The sequence below is a fragment of the Gopherus evgoodei genome, chromosome 23 (assembly GCF_007399415.2).
Source record: "Gopherus evgoodei ecotype Sinaloan lineage chromosome 23, rGopEvg1_v1.p, whole genome shotgun sequence".
Lineage (NCBI taxonomy): Eukaryota > Metazoa > Chordata > Testudines > Testudinidae > Gopherus > Gopherus evgoodei.
In genome coordinates, this window is record NC_044344.1 from 4,426,194 (window position 1) to 4,445,618 (window position 19,425).

General features: G+C 48.9%; 1 protein-coding gene across 4 annotated transcripts in view; it reads right to left on the reverse strand.

Moving 5' to 3' along the window:
* MLLT6 (MLLT6, PHD finger containing) overlaps positions 1-19,425 on the reverse strand; it is a 74,568-nt gene that overhangs the window by 35,257 nt on the left and 19,886 nt on the right. For 2 of the 4 annotated variants that reach the window (XM_030540915.1, XM_030540913.1), the window contains exon 7: positions 16,807-16,914. In XM_030540915.1, coding sequence (XP_030396775.1) covers positions 16,807-16,914 — 108 coding nt within the window. Of the gene's footprint in view, positions 1-10,071; positions 10,206-16,806; positions 16,915-19,425 lie in introns of those variants that run through there. The other 2 variants (XM_030540914.1, XM_030540916.1) reach the window with 2 other exon arrangements.

A 19,425-nucleotide genomic window follows, 5' to 3' on the forward strand; every position in this document is an offset into this window, starting at 1 on the left:
CCCAGTGCAGTTAGTGGGATTGTTTGTACAGGCTGCAAACCAAGCAAGGATTATGGCCCGAGAGGTGCTGAGACCTTGCGGCTACCACAGACTTCCACAGGAATAAGCTCTTCTTAGGCACTGATCCTGGCGAGATAAAATAACGAGTACTATACAGAGAAGACCAATTGAGCGTCCCTGTTGAGCCTGTACAAGGGGACACCACCTCTTTATTAGCATTACTATTTATTAGGGTAATGCTTAGTGACCCCAACTGAGATCAAGGCCCTACTGTGCAAGGTGCTGTACATACATACAGTAAGTAACAGTCTTTGCCCCAGAGAGCTTACAGCCAAGGCAGACAAAGGGTGGGAGGGAAACTGAGGCACAGAGCAGGGTAGTGACCAGCTCAAGGTTGCAGCAGGTCAGTGACAAAACCAGGACTAGGACCCAAGTCTCCTAACCCCACGTCAGTGCCTCAAACACTAAACATGCCGCCTCTCTCTAGCAACTTGAGACAGTACCATTAACTGGCCTTCTGTAGGTAGGTGTGAGAGCATTTGATTTTTTTTACTCTGGATTTTGACACACAGTGCTGATGGTTATTTCTCATTTATTTTTCATCAAACTGATTTGTTTGCACTAGCAGGGGTTTAACAAAACAACCACCCTCAAATCCTGATGATAAAAGATTCAAAACTGAATGGGCCTGATTCTCCACTTAGACAGCCATACACACCTGCGCTAGATGGCTATAAAACACCAGCATATCAGAGTTATCCACTTGCTCACTCACACCAGGGGCAGGCATCAGTTTACAGGTACAAAGGATGATACAAAGTCCCTGCTGTAGAAAGCACTTCCAGGGGAGATTAGGCAAATCCAGTGTCTAGGGGTATGACTCCACGGTGGGGTAATGTGCTGTAGGGGTGTGTGATTTCTAAATCACACCAAGGTGTAGTGCACTAATTGGTCTGTGTAGACTCTGCTGGTGTGCACTAAAGGTTCTCTAGTGCGCTTTAGCATAGTACAGTTGCAAACAGTGGTACATTAAAGTGCACCAGCAGGGTCTACACGAACCAAATAACATGTAACACGTTAGTTTGGTTTAGAAATCACCCGTCCCCATAGAGTGCATGACCATACCATGTACACAAGCCCTGACTCTCTTTAGGAAACTACAATACCTTCCTCTTTGAAAAAACCTTTCCACTCTGGCATGAATGATACAACCTCAGGAACCTCTTCTATCCAACCCCTTCCCCTCCAAACACGCCATGAAACAAATATACGAGACTCCTCAAAAAGCCCTACCCCAAGCAGCTTTTACCTCAAAAAGGGAGACATGACAGACAATTCATAAAGTCCATTAGGGACTTCATTGTTACTAATGATATTACACTGCAGGTGCTCACCTCCTACAGTGATGGGTGGCTGAATAAAACCCTAAAACAGATAGACAGACAGACACAAGGCAGGAGACACTTAGGCTCTGCGATTCCAGGAGCCCAGATTTTTAACAGATTCGGAAACAATACCATCTTATCTGATGACAATGGTTCATAATAAATTGAGCTGGCTGGAAAAATTTAGATGGAACTATAGTTTTGGATTATGCAGTTCAGGTCAGCTTTGCTAGAATTTCATTTTGCAAATACACTGGGGGCAAAAAGTTCTGATAATGTCAAAAGGTCTTGTTTTGACATCTTCCAAACAAAACGTTTCATTTATTTGTTATGAAACAACTTTTTGTTTTGAATTTTTTAAAATGTATGATTATAATATAATTAGGGCTTTTGACTTTTGGCTTTAACCGATAAACACTGATAAAACACCCCTGATTAAAAAAACAAAAAAGAATTTGGTGGTTCTCCAACAAACATTGCAAAAATACTGGAAGTGGTTACTCGTCTCTAAGGGCTTGTCTACATAGAGTATTAACGAAGACTGTGGGGGCGTTATTTCTAAAGCGCACTAACTTATGGCAGATTAATTGGGCCATGTGTAGACCCTGCCGATGTGCACTAAAGTGCACTTTAACATAGTATTGTTTGAAAGAGTACTACGGTAAAGTGCACTAGCGAATGTTACAAAGAGATTACTCATTACTGTATACATTGCTGTAATGAGTAATGTACATAATGCTGCAGTATATACACAGAGATAGCACCAAAACCCCCTGATTTTTGGCCATCTACATAAAACACAAAAATTGCTCAAAATACCCCCCCAAAGTGAAATTAATAACCATCCCGCAACAGATGCCTTAAATACAATTAAAAAAAGTTGAAATTGAAATGAAACATTTTCATTGACTTGAAATAAACAAAAAAAAATCAGAATCTTCCTTTGTGAAAAATTTCAAAATTTTTCATTTTTTGCTCCAATTTGGCAAAGAGCTAATTTTTCAAAATTCAAAATATTTTGTGAAACAGAACTGCCATCCTCTGCAGAGCTCTATCAATTATAATAATTTATTACTGATCACCACGGATAAAGCTGACAGCTGAAAAGGGAACTATCTGCAAATGTAATACCACTGTATGCTGCCATCCTTCTCCCTTGGTAAATTGCTGTTGCTTGGGGAACTCACTGCTATACAGGGCCGGCTCTAGCTTTTTTGCAACCCCAAGCAAAAAGGGACGGCTGGACTGCCGAAGGGGAAAAAAAAAAAAGGCAGCCACAGGGAGCGCATGGAGGGCGGTCAAGGCGGCTTGCAGGGGGCTGAAGGGTGGCGCTGCAGCCTGCTCGCAGCCGGGCGGGAGGGGCTCCCCCCTCTGGCCTTGGGGTGCTTCTCCTGGCTGGGCAGGCGGAGCCCCCGGGGGCTGCAGGAGGTGCTGGCTCAGCCACTCCTTTAAAAGCAGGTGGGCCGGGCCGGGTCCAGAGCTGCACGGGAGGCAGAGACCGGTGCAGGCGGCGGGGAGTGGCGCATCCCAGGGAGCCCGGCGGCATGGTGAGTGGCGGGGATCGCTAGTTCCTGCCCCCCTTGGCTGGGGTCTGTGCCCCGGCTGGGCTGGGACTGGCGGAGCGCGGGGAGCCAGCTGGGGGCTCCAGAGTTGCGGACCGGGCTGCCAAAACCAACAAAAAAAATAACACGACAGGGCGGCCGTAATGTGCTGCCCCAAGATTGGCTGGAATGCTGCCCCTTACAATGTGCCATCCCAGGCGTGTGCTTTCTCGTCTGGTTCCTGGAGCCGGCCCTGCTGCTATAGGATATTGAGGCCAAGGACTTGACAAGATACAAAGAGGGACTGAACATTTATACAGAGAGCAAAAATATCCAGAGTTATAACCATTAAGGCTAGCTTACATTTTGGAAGGGATATTAAACTTCATGCTTAAGTGAATCTATAACTACTACAGTGGAGGATGAGACCTAATGTAGGGGGCTGATTATCCCACATCTGCTACTGCAGGGTTCTTCTTACACCTTCCTCTGAAGTATCTGGTGCAGGACATTGTCAGAGGGCTTGTCTACATCAGAAAGTTGCAACGCTGGTGAGGGAGTTACAGCGCTGCAACTTTGAAGGTGTACACATCTGCAGGGCACCACCAGCGCTGCAACTCCCTGTTTGCAGCGCTGGCCGTACTCCCGTTTTGTCTCGGGTGTAGAGGATCCAGCGCTGGTGATCCAGCGCTGGTAATCCAATGTAGACACTTACCAGCGCTTTTCTTGACCTCTGTGGAAGGAGGAAGCCTCTGGTAATCAAGCTGGTCTCCTTTCCCGGTTTGCTCTCTCGTTCCCGGAACCCCGAGCAAGCAGGTCTCCTTCCCTGCGGTTTGCTGGGTGGCTCCGGGAACGCGAGAGCAAACCGCGGCGAAGCTGGTCTCCTTTCCCGGTTTGCTCTCTCGTTCCCGGAACCCCGAGCAAGCAGGTCTCCTTCCCTGCGGTTTGCTGGGTGGCTCCGGGAACGCGAGAGCAAACCGCGGCGAAGCTGGTCTCCTTTCCCGGTTTGCTCTCTCGTTCCCGCAACCCCGAGCAAGCAGATCTCCTTCCCTGCGGTTTGCTGGGTGGCTCCGGGAACGCGAGAGCAAACCGCGGCGAAGCTGGTCTCCTTTCCCGGTTTGCTCTCTCGTTCCCGGAACCCCGAGCAAGCAGGTCTCCTTCCCTGCGGTTTGCTGGGTGGCTCCGGGAACGCGAGAGCAAACCGCGGCGAAGCTGGTCTCCTTTCCCGGTTTGCTCTCTCGTTCCCGGAACCCCGAGCAAGCAGGTCTCCTTCCCTGCGGTTTGCTGGGTGGCTCCGGGAACACGAGAGCAAACCGCGGCGAAGCTGGTCCCCTTTCCCGGTTTGCTCTCTCGTTCCCGGAACCCCCCTTGAAGCCGCCCAACAGCGCTGCAGTGTGGCCACATCTAACACCACTTGCAGCGCTGGTTGCTGTAAGTGTGGCCACTCTGCAGCGCTGGCCCTATACAGCTGTACTAATACAGCTGTAACAACCAGCGCTGCAAAATTTTAGATGTAGACATGGCCAGAGACAGGATACTGGGCTAGCTATACCTTGGGTCTGATCCAATCTGGCAGCTGCCAATGTTTAGGCCTGAAATGAGCTTCATGTGTGCAGACCCCTGTGCTGCACAGAACCCATTGCAGGATCAGAGATCTAGGGCTTACAGCTGAAACTGGCCCGTAAAGACCCTTGGAAGGAAGACGCCTCTGTGTCTGCACAGTGCCAAGAGCACTGGGATCTTGCTCTTTGACTGGAATTTCCTATGTGCTACAGTAATACAAATAATAACTGAGAATTACTTATTATTACTTGGTATTATTATTATTTAAAAGGCAGCAAGATTTAAATATTTAAAGCAACACACTTTTTAATGCAAATAAATGTGACATATAATTAACCCTGGAGAAGTTACTGCTGCAGGATATTGAGGCAAATAGCTTGGCAAGAGAAATGAATGCTTATAAAGTGCCATGAAGATGAAGAGGGCTGTCTGTGGAAGTACCAAGCACTGTGACTAGGAATAATATTATTTTTAAAGGATGAGATTGCTGGAAGGGTAGAGGCTCCCCTGTTCCCATAACTTCTGACTTTCTAGACTTCCCATTCTTAAAATCTCCCATGCCAGGAGTAAAGCTACTCTGAAGAGCAAGGTTCTGATCCTGTGGGTTGCTGAGAACTTCCTCGGAGGTGCTGTGCACCCTTAACCTCCAAGGAAGCCACTGAGCCATGGAAACATTGGGTACCTTACAGGATCAGGCCTGCAAAAGAACTGTCTCCAGCAGTCAAGCTCATCGCTCTCTGCTCTTTCTGTTGTGTATTGATCTTTGTAGAGGGTGATAATTATTTCCTTTGTGTTGAGTGTTGTGTGTGATGAATGCCCTGGGGCCAGATTCATCCCTGGTGCAACTCTGTTGAGGAAGCAGCTGAAAAAAGAAGGCATGAAATTGCATCTGCCATAAAAGCTCATAAACAGAATACTTATTCCAGAACAAAGAGGCTTTTATTCACAGAGTATCCACAGGGGGAGCAATTCCAGAATAGCTATGCAGGTTGAGTCCCCCTGGTTCTCCAACCTGAACCCCTGGTAGCCTTCTGGATGTGTGAGTCATATGGGGCATTTGCAAGCTGGTCATCCAAAAACGGAGCTACTCAAAGAGAGTGGTGCTGTAACTATGTGACTCTCCCAAGGCTAGATAATGAGTCAGCAGCAGAGCCAGGGCTATTATATTTGTATTAAAGTATCACGTAAGAGCTGCAAACAAAATCAGGGCTCCGTTGTCCTAGGCACAGTATCGTGAGAGGCAGTCTCTGCCTCAGTACTTTTACAGTATAAACAAAGGAAGGATCCACATGCCTATTTTAACAGTGGAGAACTGAGACCCTGGGAGATCAAGTGCCAGATTTGCAAAGGTATTTAAGAGCCTAAAGATGCAGGTAGGCACCCAGTGGGAGTTTCAAAAGCACCTGAGTTAGATACCTCATCCCATTGGCTTTCGATGGGAGTTAGGTGCCTAATCTGTTTAGGCATATTTGTCAGTCCACTAGGCATTGAAACCCCTTTGTAAATCTGGCCCTAAGTGACTTACCGTAGATCACACAGGGAGTCAGCAGCAGATCCAGAAACTGAACCCAATTCTCCTGAATACCAGGAGAGTGGCTCAACCACAAGACCATCCTTCCTTCCAGAAAACCAACGGCTTTTGGCTCCAAGCCATGAGTTCAATCCACTTGACCACAGGCTTGGCTATAACCAACCAAAACATCTGTTCCTCTCTCTCTTCCCATCTATCCGTCCCATACTTGTCATCTTATTACCCGAACACTCTTTCTTTTCCCCTCATGTCAACCAACTGGCGGGTCTGATGTGAAAACTCCCCAGGAAATTCGCTGTGGACCCCAAACCGAACGGCTCCAACCCTGAGCAGCAGCTGGACAGGTGAGCTTTGGACACAATTTCTAGGGAAATCTTTGGAAGATGAAAACTTCATAGGAAATAAAGAACCTGGAAGAAGAGACGGTAAAGTCATTACTCCTTCCATCATGGCAACCCTGAGGTCAGGGAAGGAGACCCATCATGAGCAGAGAAGAAGGCAGAGTTGTAAAAGCAGCAGAGAGGCAGGAAGGAAAAGTGGCACATCTGCCTCTCCTCCCCCACCCCGGTGCCATGCATGCCCACAACAGGAGTCAAGATGGAAGGAAGGGGAGATAGGATTTTACACATGAAGAACAAAAGTGCCTTAGCTACGGGGCATTTAGAGCTAAAAAAGACTTGACGACACCAGGGTCCTGCCTGTAGGTATCACAGAGAGAAGCAGCTCTGATGCTGGAAATGTCCTTAACTTCCCCCATATCCTTCTCATGAAACAAGTGGGTTTAGCTGGGCTGCCCACATGAGAAGAGTGCACCTCGCCCGAAACAAATGGGTCACGTTAAAAAAAAACGAAACAGTTATCCATTAAGTCACATGGAGTGGGAATACTGTGCTCGGCAACGCCACTGGGTGTTTGTGGTGATCCAGGGACTGCCTTGCACTTTACAAACACCTCAGCCAATGGTTTGAAGCCTGAGTGCAGTGCTGCCAACTCTCCTGATAGTTGTGTTGTCTTAAAGCACCAGCTCCTGGAAGCAAGGGATTATGTAAGAATCTCAGCATTCACTTAAAAACAAACAAACATTTCCACCTCTTGTGATTACCAAAAAACGCTTGCCAATGTGACCCTTAAAGACTCAAAAACCAGAAGGCAAATTAAAAAAAAAATTCTATTATATTAAAATCTCATGGTTTTTAGCCAATCTCATGATTTTTTCAAAGCCTGATTCATGCTTTTTGAATGCTCTGTCTAGTAATATTGCAAACATTAATTAATCAATTAAGCCTCACAAACATCCATGTAGGATACACAGATGTTACACTCACTTTATAGATGGGGAAACTGAGGCACAGGGAGGGTAAGTGACTTGCCCAAGGTCATGTTGTGCATCAGCAGCAGAGCTAGGACTGGAATGAAAGAGTTGTGACTCCTACTCAATTTCTCTGATAAGAAAAATAAGCACTCGTTTAGTGGCTTACAGAAGAAGTTTTCAATGTGCTTGACAAGGATGGTTCAGTATATCTCCATTTTACACATGGGGAAACTGAGGCAAAGAGCAGCGAGGTGACTTTGCCTTAGGTCTCACCAGAAGGTAGGTAAATAACCCAGGCATTCTGACTCCCAGTCTCCAGCCCTCACCTCCTCGCACCACTCATGAAACCTGCAGAAAATGAAGCTAGTGTTGGTCCAGAGGGGGGGTCCAGAGGGCAGGGAGTCAGATGCATGAGTAAGAAGCATTTTACCACATAGCTGCACCAAAGCGGCTCCTGAAACTCCATGACTGCCATAGGTCATGTCCTGTGACAAATCCCAAATTTATTTCGGACATTGCGGTGCAGCGTTACAATGTGACGATGCAAATGCTTCACGAAACAGCATTGTCATGAATTTATCCCATAGGTCATGGCAAGTATGACACAAGCCAGAGCTAACATAGTAGCAGTTGTGACAGATCTCAGAACTTCCTGCTCCAAAACCACAGGTCTCTCCTATCTGAAGTCCTGGAGAATCTCCTTCAGTTGTCAGCACTATAGAGGTTATGACAAATAACTGGGCAGTGTATCTGGCTGCATCTAGGAACGTGTATATATATATATGTGCACACGCACATCGCAAGCACTCAGCACTGGGACCAGATTTGCCGAAGAGCTCAACTCCAATTTAGGCACCTAAAATAAGTGGCCTGCTTTTCCCAGGGCTGCCCAGAGGATTCAGGGGGCCTGGGGCAAAGCGGGGGAGCAGCGGCGCTTGTACTCACCCGGCGGCGGTCTGGGTCTTCAGCAGCATTTCGGCGGCGGGGGGGCCCTTCAGTCGCTGTGCATCTTCGGCAGCACTGAAGGGACCCCTGCCACCGAAATGCCACCAAAGACCCAGAGCAACTGAAGCCAGGGCCAAGGCTTGCAGGGCCCCTGTGGGACCTGGGGCAAATTGCCCCACTCGCCCCCCACGCCCAGGGCAGCCCTGGCTTTTCCAAAGAGCTCAGCACACTGGATGCTCAGCTCTTTTGAAAAGATGGCCCCAAGTGCAGGTGCTGAGCAGTTGGGACTTTGGCTCTGAACTCTGGAAAATCTGCTCTGCAGAGGCCAGACTTTGAACCCTGCTTAAACTTACCCAGCAGCCACTTCCTGCGTTAAAACCAGAGTGTTGCAAGGAGACCAGAAGTGGAATTGCAGTTCTGCTCCAAGCCAACAAAAAGAGCTCCGGGCCATGCCCACAGCCACCTCCTTCCCCTCCCCCGCTCAGTTAGGAAACACTTCTACTTTTCAGGCTTCTGCAGGTCACTCACTCACTCCCCTCTTGGCTGATCAAAAGGCCAAAACGACCTGGTGGAATCTCAGCTCATGTTTTCTGGGTCTCAAACCCCTGCGCTTCCACTTTGCAAGTTTCAGGATGCCTGATTGCTCTGACTGAGTCCCTTAGTGACACCCCAGGAAATGGACAAGTCAGGTTATTTCCTGATACTTTAGTAGGTCAGGTTACCCGGCTACTACCTGGGGCTCTGACACTCAGAGGGGTCAGGTTACCTGGCCACCCAGGGGCCTTGGCACCAAGAGGGGTCAGATTACTCAGCCACCCAAGGGCCCTGGCACCTAGGGAGGGTCAGATTACCCAGCCACCCAGGGGCCTTGGCACCTAGAGGGGTCTGGTTTCCCGGCCACCCAAGGGCACTGGCACCCAGAGGGGTCAGATTACCCAACCACCCAGGGGCCTTGGCACCTAGAGGAGTCGGGTTACCTGGATAGCCAGGGGCACTGGCATCCAGAGGGGTCTGGTTACCTGGCCACCCAGAGGGGTCTGGCACCCAGAGGGGTCTAGTTTCCTGGCCACCCAGGGCCCTGACACCCAGAGGGTCTGGTTTCCCAGCCACCCAGGGGCACTAGCACCCAGAGGGGTCGGGTTACCCAGCCACCCAGGGGCCCAAGTCCCTAGTTATTCATGGGTATTTTAGTGGTGCTGACAGACCCCCAGACAAGCTACCCTGTTACCTGCAGGCATGCTCATGCAGAGCCAGCTGGCAGCTCCCAGATCCTGCAGCCCTGCCCTGTCTCCACCTTGCTCCATTGTGCCGCCCACACCCAACTTGGCAGGCAGCAGCCCCATCCCGTGCCATCTCTCCAGTGCTCGGCCCAGGCATTTAAATGTGTCCGTTCGCTCTGGGGAAAGGGAGGGAACAAGGATCACTACTGCTCTGAATGCTTCCTGCAAGAGCCACCGCTGACTGCAACACCTGGAGGCGAGCGAGCGAGGAAGGGCACAGCCGGAGCCTGCTCTGCTTGCCAACCCACGTCCTTCGGTGCCCAGCACCCGCTTCCCCTTCCCCTCCACACAGAACCCCCTTTTGCAAATCTGCTTTCCAGGAATCTTGGTGTGCAGCCCTGCCGAATCGCTGCCAGTGGTTCCTGCCTGCCTGGGGAACTTGCGGTGGAGGGGGCAGAAGTTGAGGCTGGCAGAAAGCGGCTTCACTGGAGAAGGGGGGGGGCATATATATGAACACCCCACCACACACACCATACACACACACCTTGCCTCGAAAAACAAAGTACCCCCCTACCTTCCAGGCACTGCACGCTCCCTGCAGGGCTCTGGGGCGAACATGGACCTCCCCCAAAGCAACCAACTTCATGAACAACACATTCTCCCCAGGCAGGATTTAACAGCTGGGGATTGGCATCTCGGCATGGAGCAGCTCAGAGACTTGACTGGGGAAGGAGGGGGGAACTGAGCTTGCATAGCGGGGCGGGACTGAGACACACAATCCAACTTGTAGCTCTCAAACGGCAGGCGGAGTGAAACAAGATCCCTTGGCTGCCAAAAAGGGTTTCTCTGGGGCGTTTATTCCCTCCCCCCTCCAATCCACACACTCCACTCCCTGCTCTGAGCCCCACTCCTAATCTGCTGTGGGCACGAGCAAGCCGACCATGAAAAGCAGCTTGGAATGGGGGAAGGAAGAAGAGGCTCCCAAGGGGGCTGGGATCTTAGTTTGGAAGAGGCGAGCAGTCTCTGGTTTTTACTGTCTAATAATCCAGAAATCAAGGAGGCCAGGATATGGGTGCAGCAGCGGGAAGAAGGCAGAGCTAGGAAGGAGGAGTTTAAAATGTTGGCCCAGTGAAAACTACAGCCTCATCCTGCTCTCTCTTCCACCAGTAAAAAGAACAGGAGGACTTGTGTACTCCACGAAAGCTTACGTTCAAATACATTTGTTAGTCTCTAAGATGCCACAAGTCCTCCTGTTCTTTTTGCGGATACAGACTAACATGGCTGCTACTCTGAAATCTTCCACCAGTGTCACCCTGTTCATTGCAGTGGGTTTCCTTACCAGTGATAGAGAGAGGGGAAGCTAACCCAGTGAGTGCATAGGGTATAAGTCAACCCAGATGGCTCCGGTTAGCTGTTTATCCATGGATGAGAGCACCTAGATGGGTCAGGTGAGCGGGTTACCCCCTGGATTTCACTCAGAGGCAGCATGATAGCAGCATCTGCTCTTAAATTGTTGCTGCTCTATTTATTTGCTCCAAAGAATTTGCTGGGAGGGGTGGGCCAGACAGTGCCCCCTAATGAAAGGCCAAAAGGGGTGTCATTCGGCCTGGGATCTGGATCAGGGCTCGGGGTGCTGGATTTGAGGCTGAAGCAGGCTTGGATCTGGCTGTACCAAAAATATCCCGGATGCTTATCTCACAAGTATTTGGCTGCATTAAGAGGAAGAAAGAAGGCTGCTCCCCTCTTTGGGATCCAACATGGAAACAAAATGATCCCTGGCAGATTTGGTGCTGGTACAGATCGGAACACTAACACGTCCATCAAACATAAAGGGGTTTGGGTGTGAGATCTCACTGCCTCCCCCCTTTCTAACACATGCTGGGACCTAGATATACTGGACTAGATCCTTAGCTGGTATAAACCCCTATAGATAAGCAGTGTGGTCTAGTGGTTAAACCATTGTTTTACAACTCGGAAGGGAGCTCTATTCCCAGCTTTTAACACTGAGCTGCCATGTGACTTTGGTCAAGTCATTTCCTTCCTATAGTTAGATGATAAACTCTTTGGGGGCAGGGACTGATTCTTAATATATGGATGTAGAATACCCAGCACAATGGGGCCTTGACCTGGGTTATGACAACTAGGTAGAACTGCAATATGAACAATAATAACCACCATGGCTGAGGATCTGGCCTGTTATATATGTTTTTTAGAATGTCCACCACTTCATAGAGGAAGCAGTCTCTGTTTCCATCCATTCCTGGGAACTTCAGGTGCATAGAAAACTTCAGCATACAGAGCATGGCTGTTTTTTAAAGTTTCACAGCCGACGTACGGGAGACGGGGTGCGGGCGTCTGTACCTCATTCAACATCCGGATGTCATCCAGCATTTTCTCATCACTTAGCATTGTTTTAAAAAAATGCAAACAAGCTCCGGAAGGGTTAAGCCATGAGCATGTGCTTTGGAAATGCCAAGGCAAAGAAATAAATGGTGGTGCTTTTGCTAAGGCCCTGGGTGTGGTTGGAGAAAAAACCCAAACTGCCTTAAAACAAGAGCAACCCATTTTTGGAACAGCACAAGAGAAAGGAAATGTTTGGGTTGCTGAACCCACGAACGCTTGGAGGTTCCTGAGAGGGACAGGCACACAGGCTAGCAGGGCCACATCATCAGCATCTATTGTCCCAAAGGTATGTCTACATGGCAAAGAGAAACCCATGGCGCTGAGTCTCAAAGCCTCTGCCAATGGACTCAGGCTTATGGAGGTCAGGCTGTTGGGCTAAAAATAGCAGTGTAGACATTGCCACTTGGGCCAGAGCCCCAGCTCCCAAGTGGGAACGTCTATACTACTAGTTTCAGTCCCATGGCCCAAGCCCTGTGAGCCCAAGTAAATTGACTCAGGCTCTGAAACTCAGGTGCTGGGGGGAGGTTCTTTCCAGTGTCGTGAACGCACCTTACAAACTATGAGCCCTTATTTAGCAAAGCCCAGACACAACCCCTAACAAATTCAGCGGGCTAAATCCTGAGCTCCTTATTCTCTCTCTACTCTGTTTCGACCTCTTCACTTCAGTCAGAGCTTTGCTTCACTAAAGACCAGGTAAAAAGTCATGATTCTAACGTTACAAACAATTGCTCCTGGTCTTTAGTGAAGCAAAGCTCTGACTGAAGTGAAGAGGTCGAAACAGAGTAGAGAGAGAATAAGGAGCTCAGGATTTAGCCCGCTGAATTTGTTAGGGGTTGTGTCTGGGCTTTGCTAAATAAGGGCTCATAGTTTGTAAGGTGCGTTCACGACACTGGAAAGAACCTCCCCCCAGCACCTGAGTTTCAGAGCCTGAGTCAATTTACTTGGGCTCACAGGGCTTGGGCCATGGGACTGAAACTAGTAGTATAGACGTTCCCACTTGGGAGCTGGGGCTCTGGCCCAAGTGGCAATGTCTACACTGCTATTTTTAGCCCAACAGCCTGACCTCCATAAGCCTGAGTCCATTGGCAGAGGCTTTGAGACTCAGCGCCATGGGTTTCTCTTTGCCATGTAGACATACCTTTGGGACAATAGATGCTGATGATGTGGCCCTGCTAGCCTGTGTGCCTGTCCCTCTCAGGAACCTCCAAGCGTTCGTGGGTTCAGCAACCCAAACATTTCCTTTCTCTTGTGCTGTTCCAAAAATGGGTTGCTCTTGTTTTAAGGCAGTTTGGGTTTTTTCTCCAACCACACCCAGGGCCTTAGCAAAAGCACCACCATTTATTTCTTTCCCCTACAAATCAATGGGATTAAGCACATAACAGGAAGCACCTGAAGCTTTCAGACCTACGTAAGGATCTTGGCATATGGTCCTATGCACATACAGCTCTGCTGAAATGCAGCCATCTCTGGGATGGAAGGCACAGCAGGGGAAAGTGGAGAAAAAGGAAGGAAGATTTTGCCCAGCAAATCCCATTTACTCTGAAATGTGCCTTGTGGCCCATAATGACTATGCAACAGCTGACAGGATCCCCTCCTTTTAGGATCTCATCTATGAGAGCTGCCCCTAGTACTCAGTGGTCAAGATCCACCTCTTGTGTAATTTTGTTGAAGACTACTGACTCCAGAGAAATTACACCAGGCACAGCTGAGTCGAACCCGTGCGGCTAAGGTAATCTAGCTAGTTCCAGCCCCAAGCTATGTCCAGCATGTGGGCCAGTGCTGATTTCCATGAGTCCATCACACATTCACAGGACAGCAAGAGTCTCACATTTTTCTGGGGCACCCCAAAGCAGCATGACCACAAAATGAGGATGTGTCGTAGCACTGTGATGTAACGTGTTGCGACATGACTTCCTCAGGGCTTGGAACAAGTGTGGGTTGGCAATGTGACAAGGGCTGATGCAAACAAGGGGAAACCCTTCTCCTAAATCTGAATGGGGCTTTTCATTTGAGTCCTTCCTGTCCAGGGCCTCCCTACTAACTAAAAAGTGTGTAATGGAATTAAGGCTCCATATCACTGGCTGCCATGGGTATAAACTCCATAGCAATATAACGTCTACTAGGGATTTTGCTACTGCTATCGATTTTACATGGAAGACACTCAGATACTAGAGTGAGGGACAGCAGTATAAAACCTTATGCTAGCCAGATAATTAGCAATAAAGGATGAACCCAAGGTCTACCAAGGCTTCAAATCCTCTCCTGAAGGCCAGAGGGGAGGGCAGGATAGCTGAAGGCCTTTATCAGTATAGTAAGGTATAACCCTAATAGCACCCAGATCCCTTTCATCCAGGCTCTCAGAGAGCTCTGCAAACATGAATCATTTCACAATGCTCCCTGGGAGACAGCTCAGTCTTGCAATGCCTGTATTACAAATGGTTAAGAAGTAAGGGGAAAGTGACCTTGCCCAAGGTCATCTGTAAAAGCAGGCATAGAACCCAGGAGTCCTGAGAGCCAGTCCCCTGATCTAGCCACTAGACACTTACTGTGGAAAGGTTTGGGGAGTAACAGTTCTGAACTAGCGCATTAGACACTCTTTAAATGGTTATGGTACCCGCACAATCTGTATTCAGTAGCAATTCTTTCAATTCCAGCACCTTAACAACTAACTGGGGCCGGATCTGTATGTTGCTGAGCATCCATAACTCACACAGACTTCAATGGGAGTGGAGGGGCAAGGCCGGCTACTTCATGACCATTCTCATGTCAGCTGCTTCTTCCCCCCCGAGAGAGGAGGTTTACACGTAGCCCTCTTTGTGCCTCAGTTTCCCCATCTGTATTAGGGGAATGATTATGATTATGATTATTTATTTGCATGGCGGTAGTGCTCTAGGAATCATGGACCAGTGCCTTACTATGCTAGGGGCTGTACAAACACAGCAATGATCCCCCCCGGGCTGGGGGGAATTGTGGAGCTGAGTCTATCCATGTTTGTGAGGCACCGAGACGTGACAACAGCAGCAAGCGCTGCAGAAATGCCTGTAAACAAACATACATTCCTCCTGCTTTGGCGTCCCCTTCGGTGCCAACCTGTTTTCAAGCCTCAGCCTGGAGACTGGCACCACCTAAGCTCCTACCTGCCACGCACATGACAATGATCGCGCCCCTTTCACCCCCGCTGCCAAAGTCTGTGTAAATACAGGAACCATCTTACAGTCCCTGACCTTTGCAGTGTCAATCAGTTATAATTCCAGCTGGGATCTCCAAAGCTCCTGTCAATCACATTGATCCTGTCCCCCTCCCCCCACCCCTCTGGCTGGTTCTGGCTAAAAATAGCACGTTCCATTACAGCTGTTTACCCTGTGCCAAGCTCCAGCTCTCTCTATCCATGAAACAGAGGCTCTTTCTCTCTCCCTCCTTCCCAGCAGCTGCAACTTATAAGAGGAGTAAATATATCCCAGTGCATCTCAGCTTTGTCTACACCAGGAAATTTGCCCATTAAGAGTCAGCAATTGGGTGCATGCGAATTTATACAAGCATCCCTGGAAACTGACATCTCCCCTGTTCGACTACAGATCAGGTACGGCACGGTGCTTGCATGTACTGGCCGCTGTGTCTCAACCCATATCTGGAGAGACCCCTCAATAGGGACGAGAGGGGAGATGAATCTTCACGACCCACTCAGCCCCTCTCGGCAGGGGCTATCAAGAAGGAAGTCAGGTGGCGTGTTCACTGCAGCCATGTTGCTTTTCTAAGGTGGACATGCCTGCCCACTGGGAACTGGGCTAAGACCCACTCAACTCATTCCATAGAAATCACCCAACAAGCCATCAGGGAGTTCTGGAGTTTGGTTATTACCAGCTTGTGCTGGATTTGAATTGCTTTATTTATTTAGGGAGGGCTGCATTTTTAAAACAAGATAAAATAAAAGCTAGCAAGCCAGATATCCCCAGACACCACCCATGGCAAGACCTTAGGAGTTCCTGCTACAGTTTGCCTGGCACCATCAGCTGCATTTGTGTAATGAGCTAAATTCTGCTCTCGGTTCCACGGGCGTAAAGCTGAATGACTTCAACAGAGTCACTCCAGATTTACACCAGGATAACTGAGAGCAGAATTTGATCCATAAAGTCTCAGAAGACATCAATGTGGACAATAGGAGAGCACATCTCTGTTTCTCTCATTAACATGTAATACTGTTGTGATTTCGGTGAGCACATCTTACTCATTTAAATAACTATCATTACAGACAGACACGGAGTGTCACATTCTTCAGAATAATCATTTAACCAAAATGAGATATTTCCTTGGTTAGTTTTGCACTGCAGGGCAGGATCCATGTGACTGTGCTTAATCTGACTAATTAAGCACCTTCCTTGTTATTATGAATTATTTTATTGTTTACAATTAACAACTTGGCCAAAGTTCTATGACCCATAACCTCTTGGTTCTTGAAAGCAAAGCCTCCAAAGTCTGTGAGCATAACAACCTCGAGCATAAGTCACCAGCTGCATTTGAACCCACTGCTTTTCAGCACCACAACACAGACTCTTCCCACTTGAGCTAAAGGAGTAACTCTGCTAGCGGGCGGCAGCAGTAGACTGTTGTCCTCCATATGTAGCAGCCGCTAGGAAGGGAGGGGAAGCATGTTACATGGGCACTTCTGCTGGCACGTGTTCTCTTTGTATGTGCAGCGTTTCACATGCACCATGGTTATGCTTCCAAATTTAGCAGGTATTTCTAGAGTACAATTTGAAAATGCAGCCCAACAGGCAAATCTCCAGCTGTGAACACCTTTGAATGGTAATGATACATCAGACAGGACACCCTCTTCTCCCCTCTTTCACCCCATATGATCAAGTCCTTGCTCTCTCAATGCACAGACGCATACTCAGGGGTACATTACCTTCTTTGGCCTCTCATGGTGGGAGACAGGCTTCTCCTGAGCGGGTGACACAGACCGGCTTCTTCTCCCAGTGATGAAGGAGCTGCCTCCAGAGTGACGCAATGTCTTCTGAGATAAGCAGGGTGGGGGTGGGGGGGAGGAGATGGAGAATAGACAAAAAACAAAGAACCAATGGTTAGTTTAGGGCCAAAGCTTCAGCACTACAGCAAAACCATGACTAAGGTCTCAGCTACGCTTAAAATGTGTATCGACCTAGCTGTGTCGCTCAAGGGCAGAGTGACCAGACGTCCTGATATTTAGGCATTTGTCCCGCCTCCCGACCCATGTTCTGTCAGGACGCAATTTGTTCCGATATTTCACACTCCTGCTTTTTTTTTTTGCTCCGCCCATGGGACTCACCCCCACTTTCTCCCCAATGTGTCCCAATATTTTCTTCACACCATCTGGTCACCCTACTCAGGGGTATGAAAAATTCACACCCTTGAATGCTGTAGTTAAGCCGAGGCAACCCCCAGTGTAGGGATGGCTAGGTCAACAGAAGAATTCTTCCCTCGTCCTACCTACCACAGCTCAGGGAGGTGGATTATGACGGGGACAGAAAACCCCCTTTTGTCCATGTAAAAGCATCTTACACTACAGCTCTACAATGGCATAGCTGCAGTTATGCCACTGTAACACCTGTAGCGTCGACATGGCCTAAGACAGTGGCACATGGCCCTTTGCTGGATCTGCACATGTTGGACCGGTCTTGGGAAGAGAGGATGGAGGCATTTCACCCTTTCACTAGAATGAAGATTACAAGCAGGATAATCTACAGCTTGCCAACCTCCTGGGCGAGCTGAATGAGGACAGGGGATTAATGGGACATGCTTTTCCTTAGTTCCCTTCTTCATCTGGTTAGATGAACAGCCCTTCCCCCACCCTCCGCTTCTTATATGTGGCTCCACTTCACATCCCTCCTCTTGTGCCTTTTGCCCTTTACACAACAATAATGGTGTGAAGAAACCATCCGGGGAGCCCAACAAGTGCGTTTCGTACACACAACTGACATGCCAAGCCTAGTTGCACATGCTTACTTCTGCTCTGAGTGCCACTACAGCAGGAGTCGGCAACCTTTCAGAAGCGGTGTGCCAAGTGTTCATTGATTCACTCTAATTTAAGGTTTCGTGTGCCAGTCATACATTTTAACATTTTTAGAAGGTCTCTTTCTATAAGTCTACAATATACCACTAAACTATTGTTGTATGTAAAGTAAATAAGGTTTTTTAAAATGTTTAAGAAGCTTAATTTAAAATTAAAGTAAAATGCAGAGCCCCACAGACCGGTGGCCAAGACCCGGGCAGTGTGAGTGCCACTGAAAATCAGTTCGCGTGCCGCCTTCGGGATACTATCCAATTCCTGTATGCAGTGCCGGCTTTAGGAAGTGCGGGGCCCAATTCGAACAGTTTTGACGGGGCCTTGGCAGGGATGACTTAAAAAAAAACAAAACATACACACACACGTAAAAAAAGATATGGTGCTTGCACTCACCAGGGTTGCTCTAAGTCTTTGGTGGCACTTTAGCAGTGGGTCCTTCACTCGCTCCAGGTCTTCGGCGGCACTGAAGGACCCGCCGCCAAAGTGCCGCTGAAGACTCAGAGCAAGCAAAAGAGCCGCCACTGAAGTGCCGCTGAAGACCCGGAGTGCCGCCAGGTGAGTAAAAATTAAGAAGGTGCCTCTAGCCAGGGAAGGAATTCTCACTGGGTGCGGGGCTTAAAGCCGGCCCTGCCTGTATGCCACACGGCTAGGGTGAGCAGATAGCAACTGTGAAAAAACGAGATGGGGGTAGGGGGTAATAGGCACCTATATAAGAAAAAGTCCCAAAAAATGTGACTTTCCCTATAAAAATGGGATGTCTGGTCTCCCTACACATGGCCAATGAGGCGGAGGAAGCAGCTAGGCCCAGCCTGGGTGTGAGAGCTTTGTAAGCAAGGAGGAGAGGAGCTTACCTACGATGAGGAGGTGAATTGTGCCAGCAATGGCACTCTGACCTGATTCGTACCACCCTAAACCCTTGCTTAGCTCACACAGGTAGATATATATAGATAGGTCCAAACCAGACCCGCCCCCACCTCCCACTTGGCTTCTACATCCAGGCCTCCTTCCCAGCTAAGGCCAATGCTCTTGAGTAAGACGTTGGGTGAGGGAGTGTTCTCAGACCCCTGGTGAGGTGGCTGCTGGGGAGCCCTGCCACCTATCAGAGTGTCGGAAAAGTAGATACGGGACAATGGTTGCCCTGGGTGATGAAGGGACCCACATAGCAGGAATGTGGTCTCTGGTTTGACTTTGGGGAGGAAGCCGGAGATATTAGACACTGAATGTGACAGCCCTGATAAGCGGGAAGGAGATTGGGAAAAGCCAGCAAACAAAGGAGGGGCCAAGAGCGCAGGGGATTAGGTGTCCTTTCCAGCAGGGTTGGAGAGAGGGGTCTCTAAATTGGGAAGGGTCCCTCTCCCTCCTATTCCTTTTGTGATGTAATGGGGAGGAGCCCATGTTCCTCTTGCCCCAAATCTACCCTGAATGCCAGGCAGTGTGCCACCCTCCTCCCCAGAAGTGGCTGCATTTTGATGGGGCTGTATA